Genomic DNA, 25,430 nt, shown 5'->3' on the forward strand with positions numbered 1-25,430 from the left:
TTGGTTGGTTATTGTAAATGGATAGACAAATTACAAAAAAAAAAAAAAAAAATGTATTTTAATAGCTTCTTGTGATAAAGGGGAGAATTTTTAGTGTGATTTTGAATAACTATTTTTGCATAGGTATTAGTAATCTTGAAATATTTAAATAAATTATCATATCTAAATTAGAGTTATTTTTATTGCTTTCTCCTTATGAGAGACAAACAAAAATGATTATTTTTATGAGAGAGAAAAAAAGAATAACTCTTTTCTTTAAAGGGCATTTATTTATAAATTGCTCTTCACCTACTTATATTTCACTTAATTCAAATTATTTTCTTATATTTTAATAAGTTCTATGGGTAACATAATGTGAATGTTCTGTGATGTGAATATTCACAGTGTGAATGTGAATATTTACATTGTAAAATATGAATATTCACATTACTAAATTGCTAAGCGTTTAAAAAAATTTGTTAAGGGTAAAATTATCTATAAAATACCTTAAATATGATAATTACGATTTAGTGGATCAAATACCTAAATAATAAGACTTATTAGAATACAAAAATATGTTATGTACTAATTGGAATATCAGTAGTTGAAAAAGGATTTGCTAATAAAACCCCTTTCTTTAATTATAAAATATATAATAAAAATACCTTTCTTTTGATATAACTAAGAGAGATGAGTTATGATGAAATTTTATTTAGTTAGAGAGTCCCCGTTTTGATAGGATAATATAAAGAGATAAAAGAAAAAAAGAGTTACACTTTTTTTTTTTTGTGTTAGAGAATAATAATTGTACCAGAGAGAAATATTTTTTGCCTTCCATACGCCTTACTACCAAGCTCGTCTTGCTCCGAATGAATTCCGACTCACTGTAAACACAACAAAGGTGAGTTACCCAACGGGTAGTTTGTCAGAAAATCCCTCCGACGGTCAAGTTAGTTCACTTGAGGAAGAAAAAAGAATGCAGAGAGAGAGAGAGATAATGTGGCTAAAGTTTGCTTATCCTTCTTAGAATCTAGTCTTGCCCTTTATCTAGGTTGGCCTTGTAGCCTAAGATTGTGCACACACTACTTCTGTCGTCTTTGCAGGACTCGTGGCTGTACTGTTCTCTTATTTCTTTACACGTGTACGCATCAATACTGTCAAATAGTATTGGCGAAACCACCAAACGGTATTGACGCTTACCCAGAATGGATTCCTCTCCTTATGCCATTGGACCATATAGAGCGCCCCAACTGAGCAAACACATATGCCATTCTCAAAGTGCTAGCTTGGAACAACCTTGCATTGGGCTGAATCAGGCCAGTTTCTCAACCGGCTTTGGGGCTCAGTCAATCCCACAAGGGCATTCTACTCTTAGATCAATCGATGCCCCTCACAACCACACTAGTCCCACAGCTCGACGAAGCTTGGCTAAGACCCTCACTATTCGCTATCTGCATAGCTACGAGCTTTAGCTTGGTCTTAGGCAGCGATGTCATCTTGATCTAGCCTAATTCATATTTGTGACTTATTCCTTGTTCAGCACAATCCGTGTTGACAGCCTAATTCCATCCTGGCCCAGTCCATCACCAAAGCGTGTGCTTGGCTCGGCCCGCAACACATGTTCACTATCCAACATGATCCAACATCTTAGACAAGCAAATCGGATTGTGTGGTCCAAAACAAAGGTCCGTGTTAGGTTTAGCTCGGTTCATTTGTTCAGCACAAATTCTCCTCTCAATAATGAAAAGTTTTTATTTTTGTTGTCTATATCTATACCATTATATAAAATCAATTCTTGAATTAATATAGATGAAGTCGATTCACGTTGGTAATTGTTTGGTGCAATTTTTTTATGTCCTATCTGATTGTTTCAATTGGTAATTGTTTCACACACACGCAGTGTATGTCAACCCTTGTAATAATGTAAAAAAGAGAACTTGGCATGAGACATAAAAATCGAAGTCTAGAGAGATAGCAAATGACAGAGGTATACTTTTACATCATTTTTGTCTATTTTACTCTCTTTTTCAATTTGATCACGATAGTAATATGATGGATTAGGTAATATTTTAATTTTATTTACTTACAATAATATTTTTAACTACTTTTTTCTGAAAATGATTTTGATTGATAATCTTTTTATGCTTATACTTTTTTCTCAAACTGCCTACCTTTTGAGCCACCAAACCAGTGTGAATGTCGGCATCAAAACATTATATTTTGGTGGTGTGTAATTTTTGTAATTGAAAAACAGACAAATAGACAAATAAAAGAGAGAACTTTCGTAGTGGCTACACTTGTGGAAAAAAATACACCTTTGTCCCTATATTTTCTCTTCCACCACCAGACCCCTCTCTATCTCATCCTCAACTTCACCTTCCACCACCACCACCAAACCCCTCTCCTCCGGCGACTTCAAACATGGACCGCCACCTCCACGAGGCAATCATAAAAGGCGACCTTCCCACCTTTCGCAGGCTCGTCGAACAAGATGAGAATTTCATCCAACAAACAGTTCCTGAATCATTAAACACCACACTACACTTAGCTGCCCGATTCGGGCACACGGAGTTGGCAACGGCGATTGTGAGGTGGCGGCCGGAGATGGTTGCGGCGGAGAACAGAGAGATGGAAACACCTTTGCATGAAGCATGCAGAGAAGGTCAAGTGGAGATTATGAGGATGCTTTTGGAGACTGGCCCATGGGTGGCTTATAAAGTGAACAAGTATGATCAGAGTGTTCTATTTGTGGGGTGTGAGAAAGGGAGGCTTGAAGTTGTGAAGCATCTCTTGAGCTTTCCATGGCTGCTCATGTTGGAGTTGGATATGTTGACAAGTTCCCTCCATGTTGCAGCCTCAGGAGGGCATACTGGTAATTTTACTACGTTCACTACAACTTATATATGAGTTTTAAGAACCAAACTTTTTCATCTCCAAAAAGAAAAAAAATTATTGCAAAAATCATTGGGAGACTAATTCTTATTGTCATATGAGTCATCATTAAAAGGTTATAAAAATTAAAAAAATAAATATTACTAATAAATATACTTTTAGAGATAACAATTTTATACAAAAAAATTTACTTTTTTGAAGCAAAAATTTTGATCTCAAAAAGATAATATTTATCATTAAATATCTAATTTTGTTACTAAAAATACCACAATACTTTAGTTTGTCCCTAAAAATTGATTTGGTCCTTAAAATTTTTGTCTCTAAAAATATAACTAATTTGAGTAATACTATACAAATACAAAAATTATTTGAAAACTTCATCCAAAATGATGCGGTTGACTTGTACTCATTTATTCCAAACAAAGACTTATTATTATAAAAATAACAATAATTGAGACCTCTTTTTTGGGACTCCACAATCACGTTTGGATCTCAACCATTGATCTCACAATCCCCTTTGGATCTCAACCATTGATGGTATGAGCCCCACATATACATGAGTGAGTCTCACATATACATCAATGGTTGAGATTCAAAAGAAGTTATGAGATCCAAAAAATGAGGTCTCAAGCATTTTTCTTATAAAAATCCTGTTGCTATATCATTTTTGTATATAAAATTTATGTTTAAAAATCATTTTTCAACTAGTTTATTTGCTTTCACTTTCATTTTTCCAAAGTAAAAAAATAAAAAAAAGTTCTAAAGACAATACCAGACAAGTTCTCAAGTTTATACATCAATTCCATTACCTTCATCCAGAAGTAATTCATAAAACCTTCTGCCCACAGCAAATCATGCAGACCTAAAAGTTCGAAGCCTTTTTTTATTTTTTCCCCCACGGTATAGTGAAATTAATTATAATTTTTTAATTACATGTGGAAGATAAGCGCATTACACCCATAACTTTTCGTGCAATTCTTGGCTTCTATTGTCAAGAAAGTGGGCTAAACAATTTTATTTGTCTACTTGCATAGAAAAATTTTACAAGAGGAAAATTCTAAGGTATTAGAAAAATATCCAGAAATTTCTTATCTATGGTGTACATTCAAGCTTATTATCATGTTGTACCAAAAAAAAAAAAAAAAATGCGCTTATTATTATGGGACATATCTTGAGCGAATCTTTGACCATTGATTTTAAATTCTGAGAATTTTTTTTAATTTTTTAATTTTTTTTTTCTCATTTGTTTACAAAAATTCCAAAGACAAGGGTGTGTCCATTACATATGTGAGGTCACCCCTTGTCTTGATACATGAGAGTTAATAAAATTATAAGCAAGTAACACAAATTTTTTTTTTTTTTTTGACCGAGTGTCTGGATTAGTTTGCGCATACATTGACTAATTTCAGGACTCAAGCAAAGTATCTCTCTGCGTGGATCTGGCAAATCTCAAGTATAGTCTGTAGTCATGGCCCTAAGGACCGGATTGCTCCTAATAATGAGAGTTAAACCTGAGATTTAGAGGAAACACATCTCTAAGTTCCAGGTTGCACCCAATAGACCAATCTTTTGGAATTCAAGTAACCCAACACAATTGATAATAATTTATTTTTTCTTAAATAATAAGTTGCAATATTTGGCCCACTAGCCAAGAGGCTTGGTCCCCAAAATTTAAGATGGAGAAAATCATTTTATGGTTTAGAATTACTATGTAGTCATTTAATTTAGGCCTTTAGATTTTTCTTTATTTAAGGTGGTCAGTCATAAATTATCAAAATTAAAAATAATGTGATGAACTTAGATTGGAAAATAATTACTCCAAGTTTTGATAGGAAAAGAATATGCATCAACCATATTGAGGCCTATGAATACCTCTTTTAAGCTATATTTAGATCATGAATTTAAATTATAAAAAAAAAGAAAAGAAAAGAAAAGAAAATATGGGTAAACTGTGAATTGAAGAATTGAAGAATCCTATAAGCTAATAATTGAAGAAAAAGAAATTTACAACCACATACTTCGGGAGGAATGCATAAATCATTTTATCACAAGCTCAAAAAGTTATAAGGTCCTGTTTTTATGTCAATTCATTTACGTTGTGTTTGGTTGAAAAATTTGAAGAGAGATTTAAAAACTAGAAGAGAAAATGTTTGTAAAATTAAATAAAATGTAAGCATATTTTATTTATATTTCACTTATATTTTTTCTCTCTATTTTCAAATCACTTCCCGAATCTTCTAACTAAAACAACATTAGATGATGTGGCCCTTGTACTCCAACATGCATGTTTTTTTCCACACGTTATATATGTTCACACACAAAATCTACGGTTGTATAGTCCACTGGCTAAATTTTCCACAATGAAAATTATTATACAAAGTGTGGTATCATTATCTCATGTGATATTTACTGAATTAAACTACAAACATGTAACCTCACACTTTATTGATACTCATGCTCGTTTAGTTACGCTCCGTTTATTTACGGAGAGAATATTTTTTTAGAGAAAATATTTTTTTTATATTTGATTGTGGTGGTAGTGGTGATGGGACAAAAGGGGAGGTGAAGGTGGTGGCGGCGATGGCCGTAGTGATGGCGATAGTGGATGTGGTAGTGTGGTTGGAAAATATTTTTTGTCTTTTAAAAGTGAAAAACACTTTCTGTTTAAATAGGTTTGTTTTTCATTAGCCATAGACTTTTGTTTTTTATCATACTAAATGCTAGAAAATACAAAAAAAAAGAAAAATTATTTTCTATCCAAACAAACAGAGAAAATAGATAGTTAAGAAATTATAATAATTATATAATATTATGCTAATCAACAATACTCTTAAAAAATCCAAAACATTCCAAAAAGATCTTTTAAGTAGTATTAGCATTACAAAACAATGCCTAGGATAAGGCGGTAAGAAAATATAGTTTGCGTACTATTTCTGTAAAGCAAATGATATATATGTTGATTTTCAGACTTAAAGATTAATTAAAAAATATATGACACTGACAGAGTTTTCTTAGATATTCTAATAAGCTATCAAATTATTAAATTCAAAAAGTAAATCTAATTTGTAAGTTAAAATAATACTTCTCTTAGGTCATGCTTGATTCACAAAATTAATAGTGAAGTATTAATAGTCCTATTAAATTAGTGTGGTATTCACTATCCAATTGTATTAATATTCATTGGATTAATAATCTCACTCCTATCCCATTACTAATAATCCTACAAATTTGTTGGATTAATTATCCATTGGATTAATAATCTTAAACTAAAATGTTAAAACAAATATAAAATAATTGGGCCTCTAATCCACCCAATCAAACATGACATTATTGTTATGTGGGTAGATCAATGCATTAACTACTTCTTAGCTTCTTTTGGTCATAAGACTACGTAGTTCTGCATTCCAACATAAAAAAAAAATTTTGAGAAAATATTTTTTTTCCCAGGCATTTTTAAAAAAAATTGTCTTTAAAAATTGTGTGCGCTCCTAAAACTAATAGGGCTAGTGGTGATAGTAGTACTGGCAATGATGGAAAAGGTTAGATGTTGATGGTGGTGTTAACGATGACAGTGGTTTATGGTAAAAAATAAGACTCTAGTCTATCTTGTTATTTGATAAAAAAAAAAGTCTATCTTGTTATATTCGAAAAATATTTTTCACCTTAAAAAAGTGAAACATTTTCTGCTCAAAACAAATTAACTTTCATTACAAAAAAATAAAATAAAATAAAATTATTATAAAAAAAAAAGAAAAAAAAAAAAACATTGTTTGACTCTTGTAATAAAATAAATATTGAGTTTTTAATTTTATAGATTTAAACTCTAATGATTTAATTTATTTTTAATCTAAACCATTTGCCTATTTTTTTATTAAGTAAAACTGACAGAAAAAGAATATTCTAACTATTAAACTCAATATATGTGTACGTGAAATATCTAAAGTATCTTTTTTCATTGAGTTTAATAAAGAAAATATTTTTTTTCTATTGGTTTCACTAAGCGAAAATAGACAAATAGTTTAAATTGAAAATAAATTAAAAAATTACGATTTAAATTGATAAAATAAAAAATAAAAAATTTATTTTATTATAAAGGTCAAACTCTAGAGTTTTTTTTTTATTATTATAATTACCCCACGTTTTTTTTTTTGTTTACTTTTGTTTTTTAAATCATACCGAACGCTAAAAAAATTATAAAAGGTTATTCAACTAAAATAAACAAAATGGTTGCGCTGGTTACTTTTATGGCAGTCATTCACAACATGAGATCTTTTGTTTCCAAGTCTGTATATTCCTTTGTTCCAAAACATTTACATCCCTTAAATCATATATTGAGAAGATTACTCGTATCTCAAAATTTTCAATGATTTAGTGATTTGAGTGTTTTAAAACAGAAGACAAAGATTTGGGAACCGAATACTTGATTCTTATTCGCTAGTGTCCTAATTTTTGCAGAGATAGTCAAGGAAATACTGAAAGAACGCCCTGATTTCGCCTCGAAAACAGACAGCCATGGATGTTCACCATTGCACCTAGCTTGCGGCAAAGGTCACCTTGAGATAACCAGAGAACTCCTCAGATCTGACTCAGATCTCTCTTCTTTACAGGACCATGAAGGTCGAACTCCCCTCCACTGGGCAGCCATCAAAGGTCGAGTTAACATTGTCGACGAAATACTCTCCATGAGCCTTGAATCTGCTGAGATGGTAACCAAAAATGGCGAAACAGTTCTTCACCTGGCTGTGAAAAATAATCAGTACGAGGTGCTGAGGTACTTGGTCGAGACGCTCAACATTACGAGGCTGGTGAACTTGCCAGACAACGATGGCAATACGGTCTTGCACCTTGCAACTGCTGGGAAGCTCACTACTGTAAGATCTCTTAAACTTATGCTTCATTTGTTTCAACATAAAATATTTTTCAAAATATATTAAGGAGAAAGTGATTTCCTACATTTGGTCATGTGACCTTAAAATTAATGTGCTACTATGGCGTTGGTGTGTGTTTGAGCGATGCAGTGGTACACTGGTAGTGGTGGTTGTTAGGGATGGCAAACTTAAAATCGTTTTCTGCCCAAATAATTTTTTTTAATATTTTGATCATGGATAACGTTCCCTCTTGACTTGCACCAATAAATGCAAAAAATATTTCCAAAACAAATAGTGTTTTAATATATTTCTCTTCTTGTTTGTGTTTTTCCTTGGGGAGAATAGATGGTCATCTACCTCCTCAAGCTTGGCCTAGATGTAAATGCTCTCAACCGCAAGGGATACACAGCTCTAGATGTAGTTGAATCCGATGCCAGCAACTCTGGCGCGCTAGCCATTGTACCAGCATTGCAAGAAGCTGGAGCAAAGAGATGTGATCAGCTGCCCCCCAGCTCACTGGAAATCCAATGGATCACCGAACCGGCCTCCTCCAGAAGATCACACGATCACAGTAACATCCCTTACTTGCCGTATTCAAGGCCGAAGAAGACTTCAGAATCTCCGGGACAGGTCCAGCGTCGCCGGCACCGGCACCGGAGAGCGAAGCAGATTGAACACCAAATGGAGGGTCTACGAAATGCCCGGAACACAATAACTGTTGTGGCGGTTTTGATAGCAACAGTTGCATTTGCCGCTGGTGTAAACCCTCCCGGTGGCTTTAACCAAGAGAGTGGGAAGGCTATAATGGGTAAACAAACACCTTTCAAGGTCTTCATGGTGTGCAACATTGTGGCATTGTTTTTGTCACTAGGCATTGTCAATGTTCTTGTGAGCATTGTTCCTTTCAGGAGAAAGTCCATGATGAAACTACTAGTAGTGACCCATAAGGTCATGTGGTTGTCTACTTTGTTTATGTCGTCGGCTTACATTGCTGCCATATGGACAATTATGCCACACGATAAAGGGACAAGATGGGTGTTGGTGGAACTTGCGCTTATTGGAGGAGGGTGCACAGTCGCATTGTTTTTGGGTCTAGGAGTGATGTTGACAATGCATTGGCATAGAAAACGGGAATGGAAGATGAGGAAGGAGAGGAACAAGAACAAGGATGGAAGCCCCAACAGTAGCATCAGTCGGGTTGAAGAGATGCGGATGATTAAGAAGGGCAGTCGAGAATCTAGTAGTAACTCGGACGTCGATAGCTCGGATCAAGGAGGTTATCACTTGTATTAGATGTAAATGATTCATGAATAACTTAGGAAATTAAATGGAACATTACTCTTCCAATGTATCACTGTCAAATCTTACATGAGTTCTATTGTGTATTGGAGTACCACAATGTCAAATCTTATATAAGCTCTCTATTGTAATGGTTATCATACCCATAAGTTACAATGTTTAGTAACACAATGTTTAGTAACACTATGTGCCAAGAGAAAGCATTACCTCTTCAGAATCTACACCCCCTTGCAATCATGTCAAAATCACTCGGCATTGGAGAAATTACTTGGACACCTGCGGCTGCAAACTTCTCCTGAGAAATCCAGACAACTTTGCACTTGCAGCCCGACCTCGTTCTAGACACTGAAGATAATCATCCACTGAGTACAGATTCAGCAAATTAGACATCATATCTCACAATTTAAATCAAATAAAAGCTCTAAAAGTTCACTTAATTCTCATAGACAATTAACAACCATATGACCTAAACATTGTGCAAGAACTAAGAAAAGAAAGTGCCGAATTATTATAAATTGACTGGAATGTGGAATACCACCAAACAACAGACCTGCATTTATAAATAATAAAATAAAAGAAGAAGAAGAAGAAGTAGAGGCAATTTCCATGGAGTACAAAAAAAATTATTTCCAGAGAGAGAGTACAAAATAGAGGAAAACAGATTAATCCACCAAAACAAGTGGCAGTACCAAAAGATGAAAAGATGGCCTTAAGCAACGTCTCTCCTTTCAGCAATCTCTGAAAACAACTCTCAAAATCGAACCAAAAACTCTAATTGTGTCACCCTTAGTGTAGAAACAAAGAAGAAAAAAGAGTGCGAAATTCTACACACACACACAAAGGTTACTCCTGAAATCTTCAATTAATTTCAAGAGTCATGCTACAATTCATATGGTGCATCCTATATGCAAGTTATGGTCCATATTAAGGTTGGTTCCAAACCATTATGGTATTATAAAGTTAGTCATTGTAGTGGTGGAGCCAACAAATTATCAAATCAAATTTGGTTACGTCCCATTACAGTGTTTGGTTATGTCCCATTGTAGTGTTAGCTATGGCCCATTGTGGTAGCTTTTGTAACGCTCAAATTGGTGTTAGTTACAACCTAATGTGCTATGGCTCAGATTCATTTCTTCTAAATCCACAGCTGAAAATGCACTATGCACCTTTTTTGGGGTGTGTAGTAAAATTTCTCTTGTTTCAATTATGCAATCAAAAGTAAGATCTTCATAACTTTTTTTTTTTTTTTTTGAAAATTATGTCCCCCCATATATATTTTGTCTAAATATATAAAACCACTGGCTAAAAAGGAAACAAATCTAATTTAAAAAAAAAAAAAAAAAGAACTAGAATCCTAACGAAATTAAAATTGTTCTGAATTATTTTCATTTGCCTAAAATACAGCAAAAATTGATTCCTTGATCCCCAAGAAAACAACATTTTCAAGCCTCTTAGCCCGCTGAATAAACAATTGTGCACTGCATTGAACCAAATTATAGTTGTTGTCAAGCCTGTTTGGTTATGTTTTCATTTTTTAGTATTTTTTTATTTTTTATTTTATTTTTGGAAACAAAACAATAAAATGTTTGGAAAACACTCAGCATTTTTTATCATTTTCATTTTTTGGCAAAAACAACTTTTGAAAATTCGGAAACAACTTCTTGGTGTTTCCTAAAAAGTGAATTGTTTTCTGAAAAATTTCTCAAAAACTGTTTTGCTTCAAAATAGTTGCCTACAAGCTTTCAATGTTTTCCAAAATATGAAAATAGAAAATAAAACCAAACAGGCCTTAACAAAACTTTCTTGAATATTGAAGCAAACAGGTTGTGTTTCCCACACTCATATTTTGTTGATTTAGGCAGCACTTCATATAAATTCTGTGGCATACAAATAAGCAAGTAGAGACTTTCTTCAGTAACGAAAGAACGAACCACCACAAAAAAATACAAAAAATAGCAAAAGTTTCTTTGGATTTTGGATTTCTCAATGGAGAAGAGATGCAATAAATTATTTTATTTTATTTTTTAAATCCTAGCAGTTAAACCCAAAAAGAAAACCAAACCAAACCAAACCAAATTGGTTGGGTTTTGAGACACCAATAATTCAGTGCATGAAACTGCATGTCCTGGACACCAAAAGATTCATCGTAGCTTTTTGAAAAACCCCTTACTAAAAAAAATTTCACTAATTAATCACTTTTTCAGTTGAGGGAGGCAGAAACTTCAATAGTATAACAAGTAGTTTTGACAATTAGTATTCCTCGAAGTTCCAATGTACTTCTCTAATAACATAAACCAAACCAAGCCTTAAATCCCATCATATGGGATTGACTGCATGAATCTTTCTTTCCACTCGACTCTATCCAAGGCCATTTTATTAGTCAAATTAAGAAGATTCATATCTCTATTTACTACACTAGTCCACGTTAATCTAGGTCTATCCCTTTTCCTAATATTACCATCTATCGTTACTGTATTGCATTTCTTCACTACTGCCTCTGTTGGTCTCCGTTGTATATGACCAAGCCATCTCAATCTATTCTCCCTCAACTTATCTTCTATCAGTACAACTTCTACCCATTCTCAAATATACTCATTCTTAACTCTGTTTTTTCTAATCTTATCACGAATCCACCTTAACATCCTCATTTCAACAATACTCATTTTATCTACGTGTTGTTTCTTAGTTTATCAACATTTCATCCCATACAACATCGCTGACATAATAACTGTTCTATAGAACTTCCCTTTTAGTCTAATGGGTACTCGTTTTTCGCACAGTACTCCAGACGCACTCCTCCACTTAAACCACCCCCGCCTTAAGTCTATGGACCACATCCGCTCCAATTTCCTCAATCGTTGTAATAATCGATCCTAAATAACGAAAATACTTACTCTTAGGTAGTTCTTGGTTCTCAATCTTCACTTTTCCTCTGCTTCCATTGTGACTGTTACTAAAATTACACTCTATATACTCTGTCTTAGTTCTGCTTATCCTAAATTCTTTAGATTCAAATGTTTTTTTTTTCAAATCTCCAACTTAGTGTTAACTCCTTCTCTAGTCTCATCCACTAACACGATATCATTTGCAAAAAGCATACACCATGACACATCATCCTGAATATTGCGTGTCAACTCATCCATAACTAAAGCGAAAAGATAAGGACTTAAAGTTGATCCTTGGTGTAACCCTACAGTAATTGAAAACTCACCTCGTCTCTCCAGCAGACGATCTAATAATGGTCACCACACCTTCATACATATCCCTAAGCACATCAATGTAACCTTTTGTCACCCATTTCTTCTCTAAAACCCACGAGATTATATCCCGAAGTACTCTATCATATGCTTTCTCATAATCAATAAAAATCATATAAATGTCTTTTTTTCTTTTCTCTATACTTTTTCTATATTTTTCTATTACTCTCCTCAAAAGATAGATCATTTCCATTGTTGGCCTACCAAGCATAAACCCAAATTGATTTTCGGACACCTCTATTATACCTTGCAATCGATGTTCCATCACTCTCTTCCACACTTTCATTGTGTGACACATTAACTTGATTCCTCTATAATTGTTATAATTTTGGACATCTCCTTTATTCTTATATATTGGCACTAAAATACTCTTCCTCCACTCCTCTGACATTTTCCAAATTAACAAAATCTTGCTAAATAACCTAGTCAACCAAACAACTCCCTTCTTATCCAAACATTTTCACACTTCAATAGGTATATCATCAGGTCCTAAAGCCTTATTCGATTTCATCTTTTTAAGTGCAAACTCCACTTCAAAGTCCCTAATCTTACAATAGAACCTAGAGTCCTGGTTGTTCTTATTACTGCCTACTTCCTCCCCTTTTGACCTACCTCCATTTCCTCATTTAACAACTTCTCAAAATAGTTCCTTCACCTCTCCTTAATCGATAAAAATGCAGCATAACATGAATATGAAAGAGATTAAGAAAAGGAACATCTAACAGATACCTGACATTACACCATGTGTAACAGACGTAATTAGCCCATGTTCCATCGGCTCATCTCCCACCTGTAATGATGCTCCCGGAAGGACAGAGAGAATCGAGTTTGGGAAAACTAAATACACAAATGCCTTCATTTTCTGCCATTGCACACCATATATACAGGTATTCAGGTATAAAATTATAGAGTGAATCCAATGCATGTATATTTAAAGATGTCAAAACTCAAAATTCTAAGGAAAGGAACAAACAACAGTTATCTTTCAATATTCTGGCCATATTATAAACTACAAAATATACCCATTAATCTCCAAAAAGAATGAGTGCACAAGATGTGTAGAGGATTAAAAGGTAAATTCTGTTTCGCAGTTCTATGGGACTTGCTTTTTTTTGCCTATGTTTCATATAAAAGTATGTCACAAGAGTAAAACCATTAATACAAAACAGTGCATAACTTACAATCAATTCTATTTTAGCGACAATAGTCAAAAAACCTCATTCACAACGAAGAACAAATTTTCATTTCCTTTAATGCACTCGAAACATTAGTGGAAACCAAAATTCTATCATTTCCATCAAAACATACCAGAAGTGTTAATCACCTTCTTATCCCTTGTTGGGTGGCTGGCTAGTGATAGAGTTTAGTTTTTTTTTCTAATTTTTTGAGCTCCTTCAGTGATTCATGCTTTTGTGGGTGATTTGCATACATGTTGGAGGTTTGGATGTCCTAAGGAGAAGAGAGGACGTGGCTTTGGTTTTTTGTAGACAGTAGGCGGACTTTTGAGAGTATTGAAATACCTGTTCATAGTTTGAAAGGATCATTACTCCTTTCTCTTTTTTTCTTCTTCTTTTTCTTTTTTTCTTTTTTTTTTTTTTTTTTTTTTTGTTCGATAAGAGAGAAGTGTCCATTCTCTGTTGTCTTTTGTTTAGACATTTGTACATAACCGTGGATGCATAGATTTTAGGTTTTGGGCTTTTTGATTGTTCAGGGTTTGCCCCCTTTTAGGCCCTTTTTTAAATAAAATTTCATTCATCCAAAAAACATACCGAAATGCACTGAAACTCACTGAAACATTACAAAACACAGTGAAACACAAATTTGTTTTGATACCTATCAAAAATCCAAGAAGTTTATATTCTCTTCTTTTTTCTTTTTTCTTTTTTAAGTTCGGAAAACAAATAAAATGTCTAAAAGTTTATTGAAAATATGAGAAAGTAGAATGGAGAATAGAGCACACTAACAAAGAAAAGAGAAAGAGGACATACTTCATTTTTGTTACAAGTACCTTTTTTTTTTTATTCCTTTTTACTTCTAGAATTTAGCATTTTTTTATTTTTTTCTTTTTATAAATTATTAGCTTACATATACAGTTCTAAGTTTTAGTTTTGTTTTTAAACATTTTTGCGTGTTTCAAAAAATTTGAACTATTTTACTCGTGTTTTTTAAGTGTTTCTAAAAAAATTTCATTTCCAAGCTGACCAAAACTACACACCTAAACAAAATTTTGATCCTTGAATCATAACCAGAAGGGCGATTAGAAATTCAAACAGGAAATTACTATAACCTGCTCTTCTAGCTTGTTCGGGTCCAGTATAATGTATCCACTTTCTGCCAGACAACAACATATTGCAACTGCAAAAACCAGTGAATAAAAATTAGCACACATTCACCAAACAATAAAATGGAAATGTAGCCATAGATCTTGTTTACCTGCAAGATGCTTCAAAGGAATTCCAGCATCCACAAGGGCAGCACATGCAGCATTTATTGCACATGGGAGAAGCTAGACAAGGTTCAGTCAAGAAGTGGCACATACAATAAGTCGAAGGGAAAATTTGGGCATTCCATGATAATGAAATCAGGCTATTTTGTTATCAATAACATTAATCCATCCTTAGAATAGAAGGGAGCCACACAACAATGAAATTAAGTCATGCACAAATGAAAGTTCACCAAAAACTGACAGATGGTGTCATGTTTTGAAGTTCTATTATGATATATGACAACAAATAAACCCGTGTTTAATGTTATGAAAACTATAAACCCAATATATATGTATATATACGCTGAATAAAAGACAACAAAACAAATTCTTCTCCAATGGACATCCAAACACCGTCCACAAAGAAAAACAGTAGGACATCAGAAGTTTGTCAGGGTAAAAATTGAAGCTACCACAAGATGTCTAGATTCTGGCATCTCCTGCTACTTCATTAGGTAAAAGGAGGCCAAGCTCCTATTTGCAGCCCATGCCATTTAACCAAGAAAAAAAAAGGGAAAAAGGTTAAAATTAAATATCTATCACAATTGCCGGCTGTGCAAAATTTTACATGGAATTTCCAAACGCCCATTTGATGTAGATCTGGTGAGGTTTTTAAAGAACAAAGTAGCCACCAAGAATGCAATGATTAGAAGAGTTTTGGCGAAGGTCCAAATAGTAATTATTGCACTAAAAGTAACAATGTGAGCACAAGGATACAGCACCATCATCATTAACAACCTGAAAAGAAAGCATAAGCACTCAATGCTTGTACTGGAAGAGGATATTAATGCAATCACACCATATAACAAGCATGAACACCAACGAAAATGAACAGGAAATTGCCTCTGGCTCACTAACCCCATATGAAGAAACAAATTCTAAAAATAGAAGATGTAAATATGTAGCAAATGGAATCCAAGAAGTACAAACAAACTCATTTAGATAACACATGCAAAGAAAAGATCAACTATCCTTATGCTAATCATGGCCACTAACCCACTACTAATGAAAACTTAAATCATAAAACTTCTAAAATTTGTCATGTGCTGTTGTTAGAATTTACCATAAACCTACCACCACTACCACCTCACCTACTCCACTAAACCTAAACCACTACACCACTACCACCTCACCTACTCCACTAAACCTAACCCACTACACCACTACCACCTCCACTTCACCTACTCTCCACCTACTCCCAAACACACTCCTATATAATAGGAATCCTTGTAATTGTAATATCTACACAAATACAATCAATCAATAATATACATCAATTTTTCTTACATGGTATCAGAGCAAGGTTAAGCTCTTGGTATTCTTCGCCTTCCGGCGGGCGGCAACTTTGCCTTGACCGCCCGCCGGACCTCAACCAATTTGAGACCTCCATCAACTCGCAAGATCTCTCTCATACTTTCTCTTTCTAGAACAAGCCATGGCTCGAAACCATGCGGGTTGAAGCCAGATCTGTCATCAACTTTAACATGGTATCTGATCAGCTTTATCATGCAGCTCCAGATGGCGAAGCATCGTTACAGCACTCAACATTAGAGCTGTTGGGTTTGCCAGATTCTTTCCAGCAATATCAGGTGCAGAACCATGCACAGCCTCAGCAAGAGCAATGCCTCCCTCACCAATATTGCAGCTTGGTGTTAAGCCCAAGCCTCCAATCAACCCAGCACAAAGGCCACTGATAATGTCACCATACAGATTAGGCATCACTAGAAGGTCAAAAAGAGCTGGATTTTTCACAAGCATCATACAGCAGTTGTCAATAACAACTTCCTCATATGTTATGTCAGGATACTTCTCGGCAACTTCGCGACAACACTTAAGAAAGAGACCGTCAGTTTTCTGCATGATGTTGGCTTTGTGGATTGCAGACACTCTCTCTCTACCATGGGCCTTAGCATAGTGAAAGGCATATTCAGCCACCCTCTTTTCCTTTCTTTTTTTCCACTAGCCGACATACACCTGCATAAAGAGCCCCTTTTCTTTTTCCTTTTTTTATTTAATCCACCCCACTCCACTTTCTCTTATTTTAATATATCTCTATCTATATATATCTATGTTTCTTTTAATCTATTGCACAGCCCATTCTTATTAGTCTTATTATTATTCTTATTATTATTATTTTTTTGTTTCTTTTTTTTATTTTTGCAAAAAAAAACAAAAAAAAAAAAACAAAAAAAACAAAAAAAAACAAAAAAAAAAACAACCAGGCATAAGACGACCTTGCACACCACACTCCTTTTATTCATGTCGGGGCTCCCCCCGTTCACCATTTTACATCAAAAAAAAAAAAAAAAAAAAAAAAAAAAAAAAAAAAAAACACAAAAACAAAACCACCACACCCACAGTGGGATTTTTTCTTCTCTACTCAGCCGCCGGTCTTTTCTTCTTGCCTCCGTCCTGGGTGGTCCTTGCCGGTGTTGCCTCCGTGCTTCCTAGACCACCAAGCAAGTTGCCTCCTCCCTGCTCCTCCACTACAACATATGGTGGACCTCCAAATCGGAACATCACGGTGGCCTTCCGCTTCAGCTCCTTGTTTTCCGCCTTCAGCACACTTATCTCTGCTCGCGCATCCTTATACATGCGTTGGAGCAGAGCCAGTTGGGAGTTTAAATGCTGCACCTCATTTGTCCTACTCTGCAGCCGGTTCGACAGGTTTGTGACCGCCGTCATGCTTTCCACACATGCCTTCAAAGTATACTGATTGGCCTCCACATCCGACTGCACTGCCATTCTTTGCTCCACCGACCGCATCGGAAAGTTCAACGGAGCAAACTCCGGGGCGCTTGGTTGAGTTTCCAGTGCCGCCGCACCAGTTCTCTCTCTCGTTGACTCGTTGAGGTCGGGAAAGAGGGTGAGCAGCCCGCGGGAAGACGATGAAGCCATTTTCTAGGCAACAGAGTGTTACAGAGTGTCTCTCTCAGAAATCTCTCTCAGAAAACAGAGTGTTACAGCGTATCTCTCTCAGAAATCTCTCTCAGAAAACAGAGACACCAGAGTATTACAGAGTATCTCTCTCAGAAATCTCTCTCAGAGAACGAAGAGGTTTCCACTGGTTAGTTATGCTTTCAAGCCTCAGCCTCCGTCTTGGTTTAATAGCCGAGGTAGCCACGCGCATCGCGCGCCTCTTGCCACCAGACGACAAAACGGGCGGGCAAGCCAAGACGCCCGACAAACTGGCATGCCTTTTCATGGCACATCTTTTGATAAAGTGGACACGCCTTTTGATGAATTGGGCACGCCTTTTGATGGCACGCCTTTTGAAAAATTGGGCACACCTTTTGAGGGTGCGACTTTTTAAGGGTCCGACAAGACTCTGTAAACTGTCCCGACATTGATTCCGGTTAGCTCCTTTATGGGTCCAACAAGACTCTGTAAACTGTCCCGACATAGATTCCGGTTAGTTTCTACAAGGGTCCGACAAGACTCTGTAAACTGTCCCGACATTGATTCCGGTTAGCTCCATCAAGGGTCCGACAAGACTCTGTAAACTGTCCCGACATTGATTCCGGTTAGCTCCTTTATGGGTCCGACAAGACTCTGTAAACTGTCCCGACATAGATTCCGGTTAGTTTCTACAAGGGTCCGACAAGACTCCGTAAACTGTCTTCTACAAGGGTCCGACATGACCCCATAAACTGTCTTCTACAACGGTCCGACATGACCCCATAAACTGTCTTCTACAACAGTCCGACATGACCCTATAAACTGTCTTCTACATCGGTCTGACACAACCACACAGTGTCTGCTACAACGGTCCGACATGACCCTGTAAACTGTCTGCTACAACGGTCCGACATGACCCCATAAACTGTCTGCTACAACGGTCTGACACGACCATACAGTGTCTCCTATCCTTTTTTATTTTTATGTATTTTCTTGTTTTGTTCCTCTCTTCAAACTCAAGTTGGTTAGTTTCTATCCTCCTTGAGTTTGCGGGGGGCTGTTAGAATTTACCATAAACCTACCACCACTACCACCTCACCTACTCCACTAAACCTAAACCACTACACCACTACCACCTCACCTACTCCACTAAACCTAACCCACTACACCACTACCACCTCCACTTCACCTACTCTCCACCTACTCCCAAACACACTCCTATATAATAGGAATCCTTGTAATTGTAATATCTACACAAATACAATCAATCAATAATATACATCAATTTTTCTTACAGCTGTCTCTGAACTTTTCTATCATTCTCAGCTGAATTAATTCTGAAAGCAAATTGTATGACATTGCGAAGCTTATCATCTTGAGTTTGAACAGACACTGAGTTGTCATTTATGCACAATTGATGCAAATTCCCAGTAAGTAAAAAGCTCATTTCCACTCATCTGCAAAGTTTTCAGCCAAAGAGTTGCAAAATATGTAACACATACTGAAAACATCCAAACGTCTAGGGAATAACGTTTTAAGGTTGTGTTTAGATCATAGATTTGGGTAGGCATTTGGAAAGAAAAAGGGAAAAGGTGAGGAGGACAATGTGAATGAAATATAAGCTAAATTTTTTATCCATTTCCTTGTCCCTTTCCAAATCCATGATCCAAACACAACGTAAAGGGGCAAAACCCAAGTCACAATTCATTCAAAATTCACACTCAACTCAAAGAAATTGCTGTCCTTAAAAGTTCAAAAGGATTTAGCTACTTCGGTCCAGACCACATGCCAATGTAGAGTACGAACCCTTAACTAGAACCAAAATTTATGCTAGCAAGGCAAGCTTTCTTTTTAGCTTCCTGGCACTTTGTCTAGTTAGATTACCAATCATTATGGCCTTAGTCCCTATTTCAGTTAGGGTGCTCTTTCAAACCTTACCTGCTTCATAATCCATACACCAACATTTCAAAATATCTATCACCATCTTTGGGTCAAGTAGGAGAATTACATGGCTATAATTCATATTTAAATCCAAGACCATACATGGGTGAAGAATTTGTAACAATGTCACTGTTTCCTCTGCTGCATCTCCTCCATATCGGAGCCAGATTGCTTTCCAGCCAACAGCCTAATTAGTGAACCAAAGCTCCTCTCAGGATAAAGCTTCTTTGTGGGAAGTTAAGCTAACCTTTCGATTAAAACATTATATAGAAGAGATTGCTTATTGGGCATACATGTTATGGAAGCTAGACACTAAACCAGGTGACTATGTATTCTTTCTCTGTGAAGTTGCTAACAGTTCGCTCAATAGTAGAACCTTTAGGTAGCGAGGGAGATATAAATGAAGCTAGATTCTTTTTGCTTACTATTCATTCCCTCTTAAGTTTAACCATAATTTGAATATCTCTCGTTGATTTTTTATAGGAGAGCTCAACTTTTGTGTTGAGCTTTTTCGGGATTTTTGTAACTTTTATTTTGAGCTTTTTGTAAGTATATTACTTTGGTACAAAGGTCGTGCCCCTTGTGGCCTCTTGAATTGAATCTTTACTTATCAAAAAAATAATCAGAATGTGATGTCTATAAAGCCATCCTCAAAGGAAAGTTTTTAATGATCATTTATAACCAAATTTAGGAATCAAAGGACAAGGGTATTTAGGTAATATCACATGTCATCAGTGAGATGATCCAATAACTTTGCAAGCACATGAGAACAGTTTTATCAGTTGCCAGATTCACAAAATTTTGATGCAACTTAACAAAGAGAAAGCACCTTCTTTCAATCATATTGGGGTCACTTGCCTTTGTTATAAAATGCCATAAAGTTGTCAGTTTGGAGTACAATTTTGTTATTTGTAAGAAGGCATGTTTCACATACTACTAGAAATATTGAAGGAAAAAAATAACTCCGAATTTTGTGGATTGCTGACACTAACGAGGAAAACAAATAATCCATAAATGGCAATGAGACAGCCTAATGATACTGTCACATAAATTAAAGCATATTTGGAGCTGACAACACATTAGGCATCACATATCAAGCCACGTAAAGACTGATATTTCCAAATAAATCAAACCGCCTCACCTGAACTATAACTGAGGTTGTGGTATTTGGATTGATAGTCAAAAGACAGATACTTTGCAAAGTCCTTTTGAGGATCATCTCATACTCCTTCTCTGGTTTCCCTAGACAGCGAAGGATTTTTGCCAAAAGATGGACAATGAGTAATAAGCTACATTATTGGAATAAGTACACACTAAAGTATGTGAAATTTCAGACTTGGTTTTCATTTATTTCCATCAATATCATACAATAACGGCAAGTGGAGCAAAATCAATAAGCTACAAACTCATCAAACAAAACAATTATTTCAACTTATGCAGCGTCGATCAGCGATGTATTTACCACCAACAGGATGTGAAAATTTAGAAAAATGCTAGAGACCCACTATTCACCCACAATGACAAAACAAGGGAGTCGGACCTTACATGGTTGAGTTTGTGACAAAGCAAAAGTTGACAACTTTCCATGTCATTGTCGATAAAATTGTGGAACTTGAATTGTGGGTCTCAATCTTTTTTCCAAAAAAATAATAATAACGCTTTTAACCACGCTTTTACTTCTTCCAAATTCAAATAGCATGTGCCAAATAACCAACGGGTCAGGATAAATGGTTACATAAAGAAGCAACTTTAAACTATATGTGACTCGAAGATGTAATTTGACCATTATATAATTAACTCATTGGTGCAGAAATTGCATTAAAACTATTAACTCTATTCACATGGCATAAAATTTTGATTTGGCAGAGACAGTTGAAAAGAAATATAATCTCACCAATCTGCCCAGTCTTGGGCTTCCAAACAACTTCAATGCAAGCCTTTTCAGGGTTTTCATTCTTCTTGGTTCCTGCTTTCGGCCCGTAAACTGCAGCAATAACTTTTGTTTCCCCTGATTCCAAAACAATAAAATTTTAAAAAATTAAAAAAAAAAAAAAACCCACAATATAAAATTAAAAATTGAGAAACAAACAGAACAAATAAACATTTGTGAGTTGAAGATATAGATATGACCTTGAGACCAAGTGGCAGAGCCATGAGCACGATTGAGTGTGTTACGAGAACAAGCGAGCGGTCTCAATTGGTTCGGTGTGCGACCATCCACTCTATCTACTTCCATCTTCTCTCCCACCAACCACTGTCTTTTGCAGTTTCAACAGTTATACAGTTTGAGAGAGAAAGAGAGAGAGAGAGAGAGAGAGAGAGAGAGAATGAACAATAGTTTAATGGAGATAGTGTAGATTGTTTCAGATTTCAGAAAACACTGGAAAAAATTTCAATCACAGAGGTTCAAGCAATGAATCAGTTACAATGTCGAAAGGGTTTAGTTAGGGTTTATTTTTGTTGAGTTCGGATCCTCTACAAGTTACCTCTACAGTTTTCCAAAACGACACCGGTTTGATGGGGGGAAAAATGTCCAAATCAGCAAATCAAAGCCCCAAATCAACTATGACATCCATTTAGAAAAATACTTGGGAGCACTAATTAGTGCTCCCACTAATTAGGTGGCAGTGGGTTCCGTCATTAATGATGTGATGTTTTGATCTTGAAGTTGTATTTTTTTTTCTTTTACTTTTTTAATACATTAATATTATTAGTGATAATATTTTTAGTGAGATGAATCATTGTCGCATCCATTTATATCTTTAATGGAGAACCATCATTATCACTATGCATAGTGGCTCTGGCAGAAAAAGAATCTCTAAATCAAAGCCCCAAATCAAAAAAATCCTACCTTCTGTTTGGTTGTAAATCAATTTTTGAAAATTTAAAACTAAGGCCTCGTTTGGGAAGTAGAGAGAAAAGAGAATCTTTGACTTTTTAGTATGGATTGTTGGCTTTTTAGCTAATTTAGTAACTTTTTAGCTAATTGGCTAAAATAACCTCTTGCCAAACGAGGCCTTAGCTTTTGTTTGGGGATAGATTTTTTAGCAATTTTTTTATTTTTTAATTAAAATATAATGTAAAAAAATTAGTATATTTTGAACAATTTTTTAATTTTTTATAAAAATATATGTAAAAAAAAAATCTTTAACTTTTAATATAAATTGTTAATTTTTTTATTTTTTAATAATTTTTTTAATAACTTTTTAATTTTTTTTAACTAAAAAACTCACATGTTACAATTTTTCTCAACTTGGTTTCGTTCTTTCAATAGCGACTTTGATACTGCTGTAGCTTCCCTCTCTACTCTGTTCCCAAGTTTCTCTCTCTCTACTTCATCTGTCTCGCTCTACATCATTTTTAACATTTCAGGGTTTTTTTTTTCAAAATGGTTTCGTTTTGGAAACCTGTAAAGAATTTGCAAATTGACAAAACCTGGCGGGCGGATTTTCCATCGCCAAGGAAAAACACTATGATCTCTTATCAGAAAAATTCCTAATTCTCCTTTTGGAGCTTCGACTCTTACATAAATTTCTTGCTTCGAATATACAAGGATAAATTATAAACAAATTTACTTAAAATACATCTTATTGCTCATAGTTTTAAAAATTATATCTCGATCTTTTAATTTCTTAATTACATAATAAATAATTCATTTTATTATTAAATTATTAAGTTAATTAATAGTTTTAATAATTTCAAAAATACATTTCAATTAATACTTTTTATAATTTTATTATTGTATAGAAGAGTAATTAGGAATTTTATTTTTTCTATTGATTCTATTAAATAAAAAATTATGTCAACAAAATATTTGTACTTTTTAAAACTATAAGGAACGATCCGTATTTTAAATAAATTTTAGGAAATATGTTTATAATTTACCCTAAATGTAAATAAATAAATAATTTGTGATGTAAATGCCTTTGGATTAAATTTTAGGAAATATGTTCATTAGGTTTGACTTAGACAAGCATCCCAAGAATAATTCTGTATCAACCCAAAATAAAATATAAAATAAAAATAAAATTACAATGGCCTTCCCGGCAAATTGGATAAAACACATTATGCTCTCAGAGTTTGAAAAAATTACACTGCATACTTTTGATATCAGAGTTGCATTTCAATTAATCACTCAACATTAGAAATTGGGGAATTAGTTATAAAAATGAACATAATATTATGGTGTTAGTTCTTTCAATTTTTACCTGTCTTTTATTTATCTCTCTTTGTTTTATTATTCTTTTAACTTCTTCTTTCTTATTTTTGTGATTGCCATCTCTATTCTAACTTTCTTACTTTGGTGCTGTTTGGGAAGCCTCAAACGAGGCTATTGTAGCCTATTTCCATAAAATAGCCCAAAAGCAACCCTGTTGCCAGCTTTTTCAAAAAAAAAAAAAAAAAATATAGCCTGAGCGCTGGACACCTACACTGTCACAGCCGGCAATTGTTCCATCAACAGCTGAATTACAGTTTTACCCCTTAGCCGGAAATAAAAAAATTATAATTGTAGGGACAAAATGGTCATTTTAATTACAAACATATTTTCAACACTTTTTTTAATACACCAATTCAAATAAAAATTTAACCCAACTTCCCAAACAAAAAACTAAAATAGCCTACTAAAATAGTCAAAAAGCCAAATAGCCTACTAAAATAGCCACTTTCCAAACGAGGCCTTTATTGACATCATTTCTCATTGACACTATTGTCTCATTGTCGTGGTTTTTCTCTATATATCAAGATTAAAATAACTAGATTAGTGGGGTTTGTAGTTTTTATTTCATATATTGATCAAATAATTTACGATTTATAACTAATAAGAGGGGGTAGATAATGGAGCTGGTGTTGGCATTGGTGTTGGTGGCGTGAGCTTTGTATTAGCAATAGATATGGTACTTATGTAGCTAATAAGAGTCAGAATGGTTAAAGAGGAGTTATTAGTTGGTATTGAGTTACCGTCATGTAATGATCTAATAGTGTTATGATTGGTGAAGAGAATGAAATTTACAAGTTTATATTAAATAATAAAAATATATAATAAATTGTAATTAGTGAGATATATGATCAGGTGACGTATATGTACCAATCAATAATTTTTGATAGTTAAAGGTGAAAAGTAACAGTAAGAAGAGGGAAATGTAAAAGTGGCAGTGGGTGTGGTTGGCTAGGAAGAAATGGAGAATATTAGAGATGGTGTGAGAGAATTTTATAATATCATAAATATTTTTGTCATTCTCCATTAATGCTAAAAGTGTTTGATGCTTTTACATTTTTAAAAAGGTAATTTTTTCAGATTAAAATTTAAAAAAATTATTTACAAATTCCATTTTAAAAAATGGTGATTTGATTACTTCTAAATTTTTTTTATAAATCAATTAGTCTCATTAATTTTGAAAAGGTAAATTTGATATATTATTTAAAAATTAAATTTATGGTTATACCTTTATTTTTTTTTTCCTTCTAGAAATCTAAGATACACAAACTAGGATAATTAAATTTGAAATGAATTTTTATATGATAATCTTTTTTATTTGGAATGACTTGAAATATGAAATTTTTTAAACATTTCAAAAGGATGTGAGATTCTTCAAATATTTTAAAAATAGTATGAAAACTCCTTAATAAATTTTGATTAAATATATAATTTCAATATGTAACACTAAGTGGCCATTTGGGATGAGAGTAAAAAGCTGCGTTTTGCAACATGAGAAAAACGTAGATGGGCAACCATAAACGCAAGAAAACCATTTGGGAAGTGCTAAAAACGCAAACTCGTGAAATTACGTAACTACCCTCCATGTTAACAAT

At 34.4% G+C, this 25,430-nt stretch overlaps 2 protein-coding genes across 8 annotated transcripts; one reads left to right on the forward strand and one right to left on the reverse strand.

The window, feature by feature from the left end:
- The first annotated feature begins 1,912 nt into the window (after positions 1 to 1,912).
- On the forward strand, positions 1,913 to 9,204 carry LOC114312004 (Ankyrin repeat family protein). The gene is made up of 3 exons (XM_028258158.2): positions 1,913 to 2,851; positions 7,327 to 7,742; positions 8,085 to 9,204. Exons 1-3 carry the CDS (start codon positions 2,401 to 2,403, stop codon positions 9,030 to 9,032), a joined length of 1,815 nt encoding a protein of 604 aa, XP_028113959.2. The 5' UTR covers positions 1,913 to 2,400; the 3' UTR covers positions 9,033 to 9,204.
- On the reverse strand, positions 7,142 to 22,184 carry LOC114312005 (Ribosomal protein S5 domain 2-like superfamily protein). 7 transcript variants are annotated; one of them, XR_003646702.2, is made up of 9 exons: positions 21,750 to 22,157; positions 21,514 to 21,627; positions 20,761 to 20,861; positions 15,498 to 15,518; positions 14,729 to 14,801; positions 14,583 to 14,650; positions 13,025 to 13,157; positions 9,246 to 9,400; positions 7,142 to 7,722 (listed from the first exon to the last, which is right to left on the reverse strand). XR_003646702.2 is itself a non-coding variant. In XM_028258160.2 (9 exons), the coding sequence occupies exons 1-8, from the start codon at positions 21,853 to 21,855 to the stop codon at positions 9,250 to 9,252; spliced, it is 750 nt and encodes a 249-aa protein (XP_028113961.1). In that variant the 5' UTR covers positions 21,856 to 22,157; the 3' UTR covers positions 7,142 to 7,722; positions 9,246 to 9,249. The 7 variants fall into 7 exon arrangements, 6 of the variants coding, with proteins under 6 accessions (XP_028113961.1, XP_082750926.1, XP_028113963.2 ...); XM_028258160.2 differs by having other exon boundaries at positions 9,246 to 9,383; XM_082894800.1 differs by lacking the exon at positions 15,498 to 15,518 and having other exon boundaries at positions 9,246 to 9,383; positions 21,750 to 22,065.
- Positions 22,185 to 25,430: the final 3,246 nt, after the last annotated feature.

Source organism: Camellia sinensis, chromosome 11 (genome assembly GCF_055761805.1).
Source record: "Camellia sinensis isolate YWXY chromosome 11, ASM5576180v1, whole genome shotgun sequence".
Lineage (NCBI taxonomy): Eukaryota > Viridiplantae > Streptophyta > Magnoliopsida > Ericales > Theaceae > Camellia > Camellia sinensis.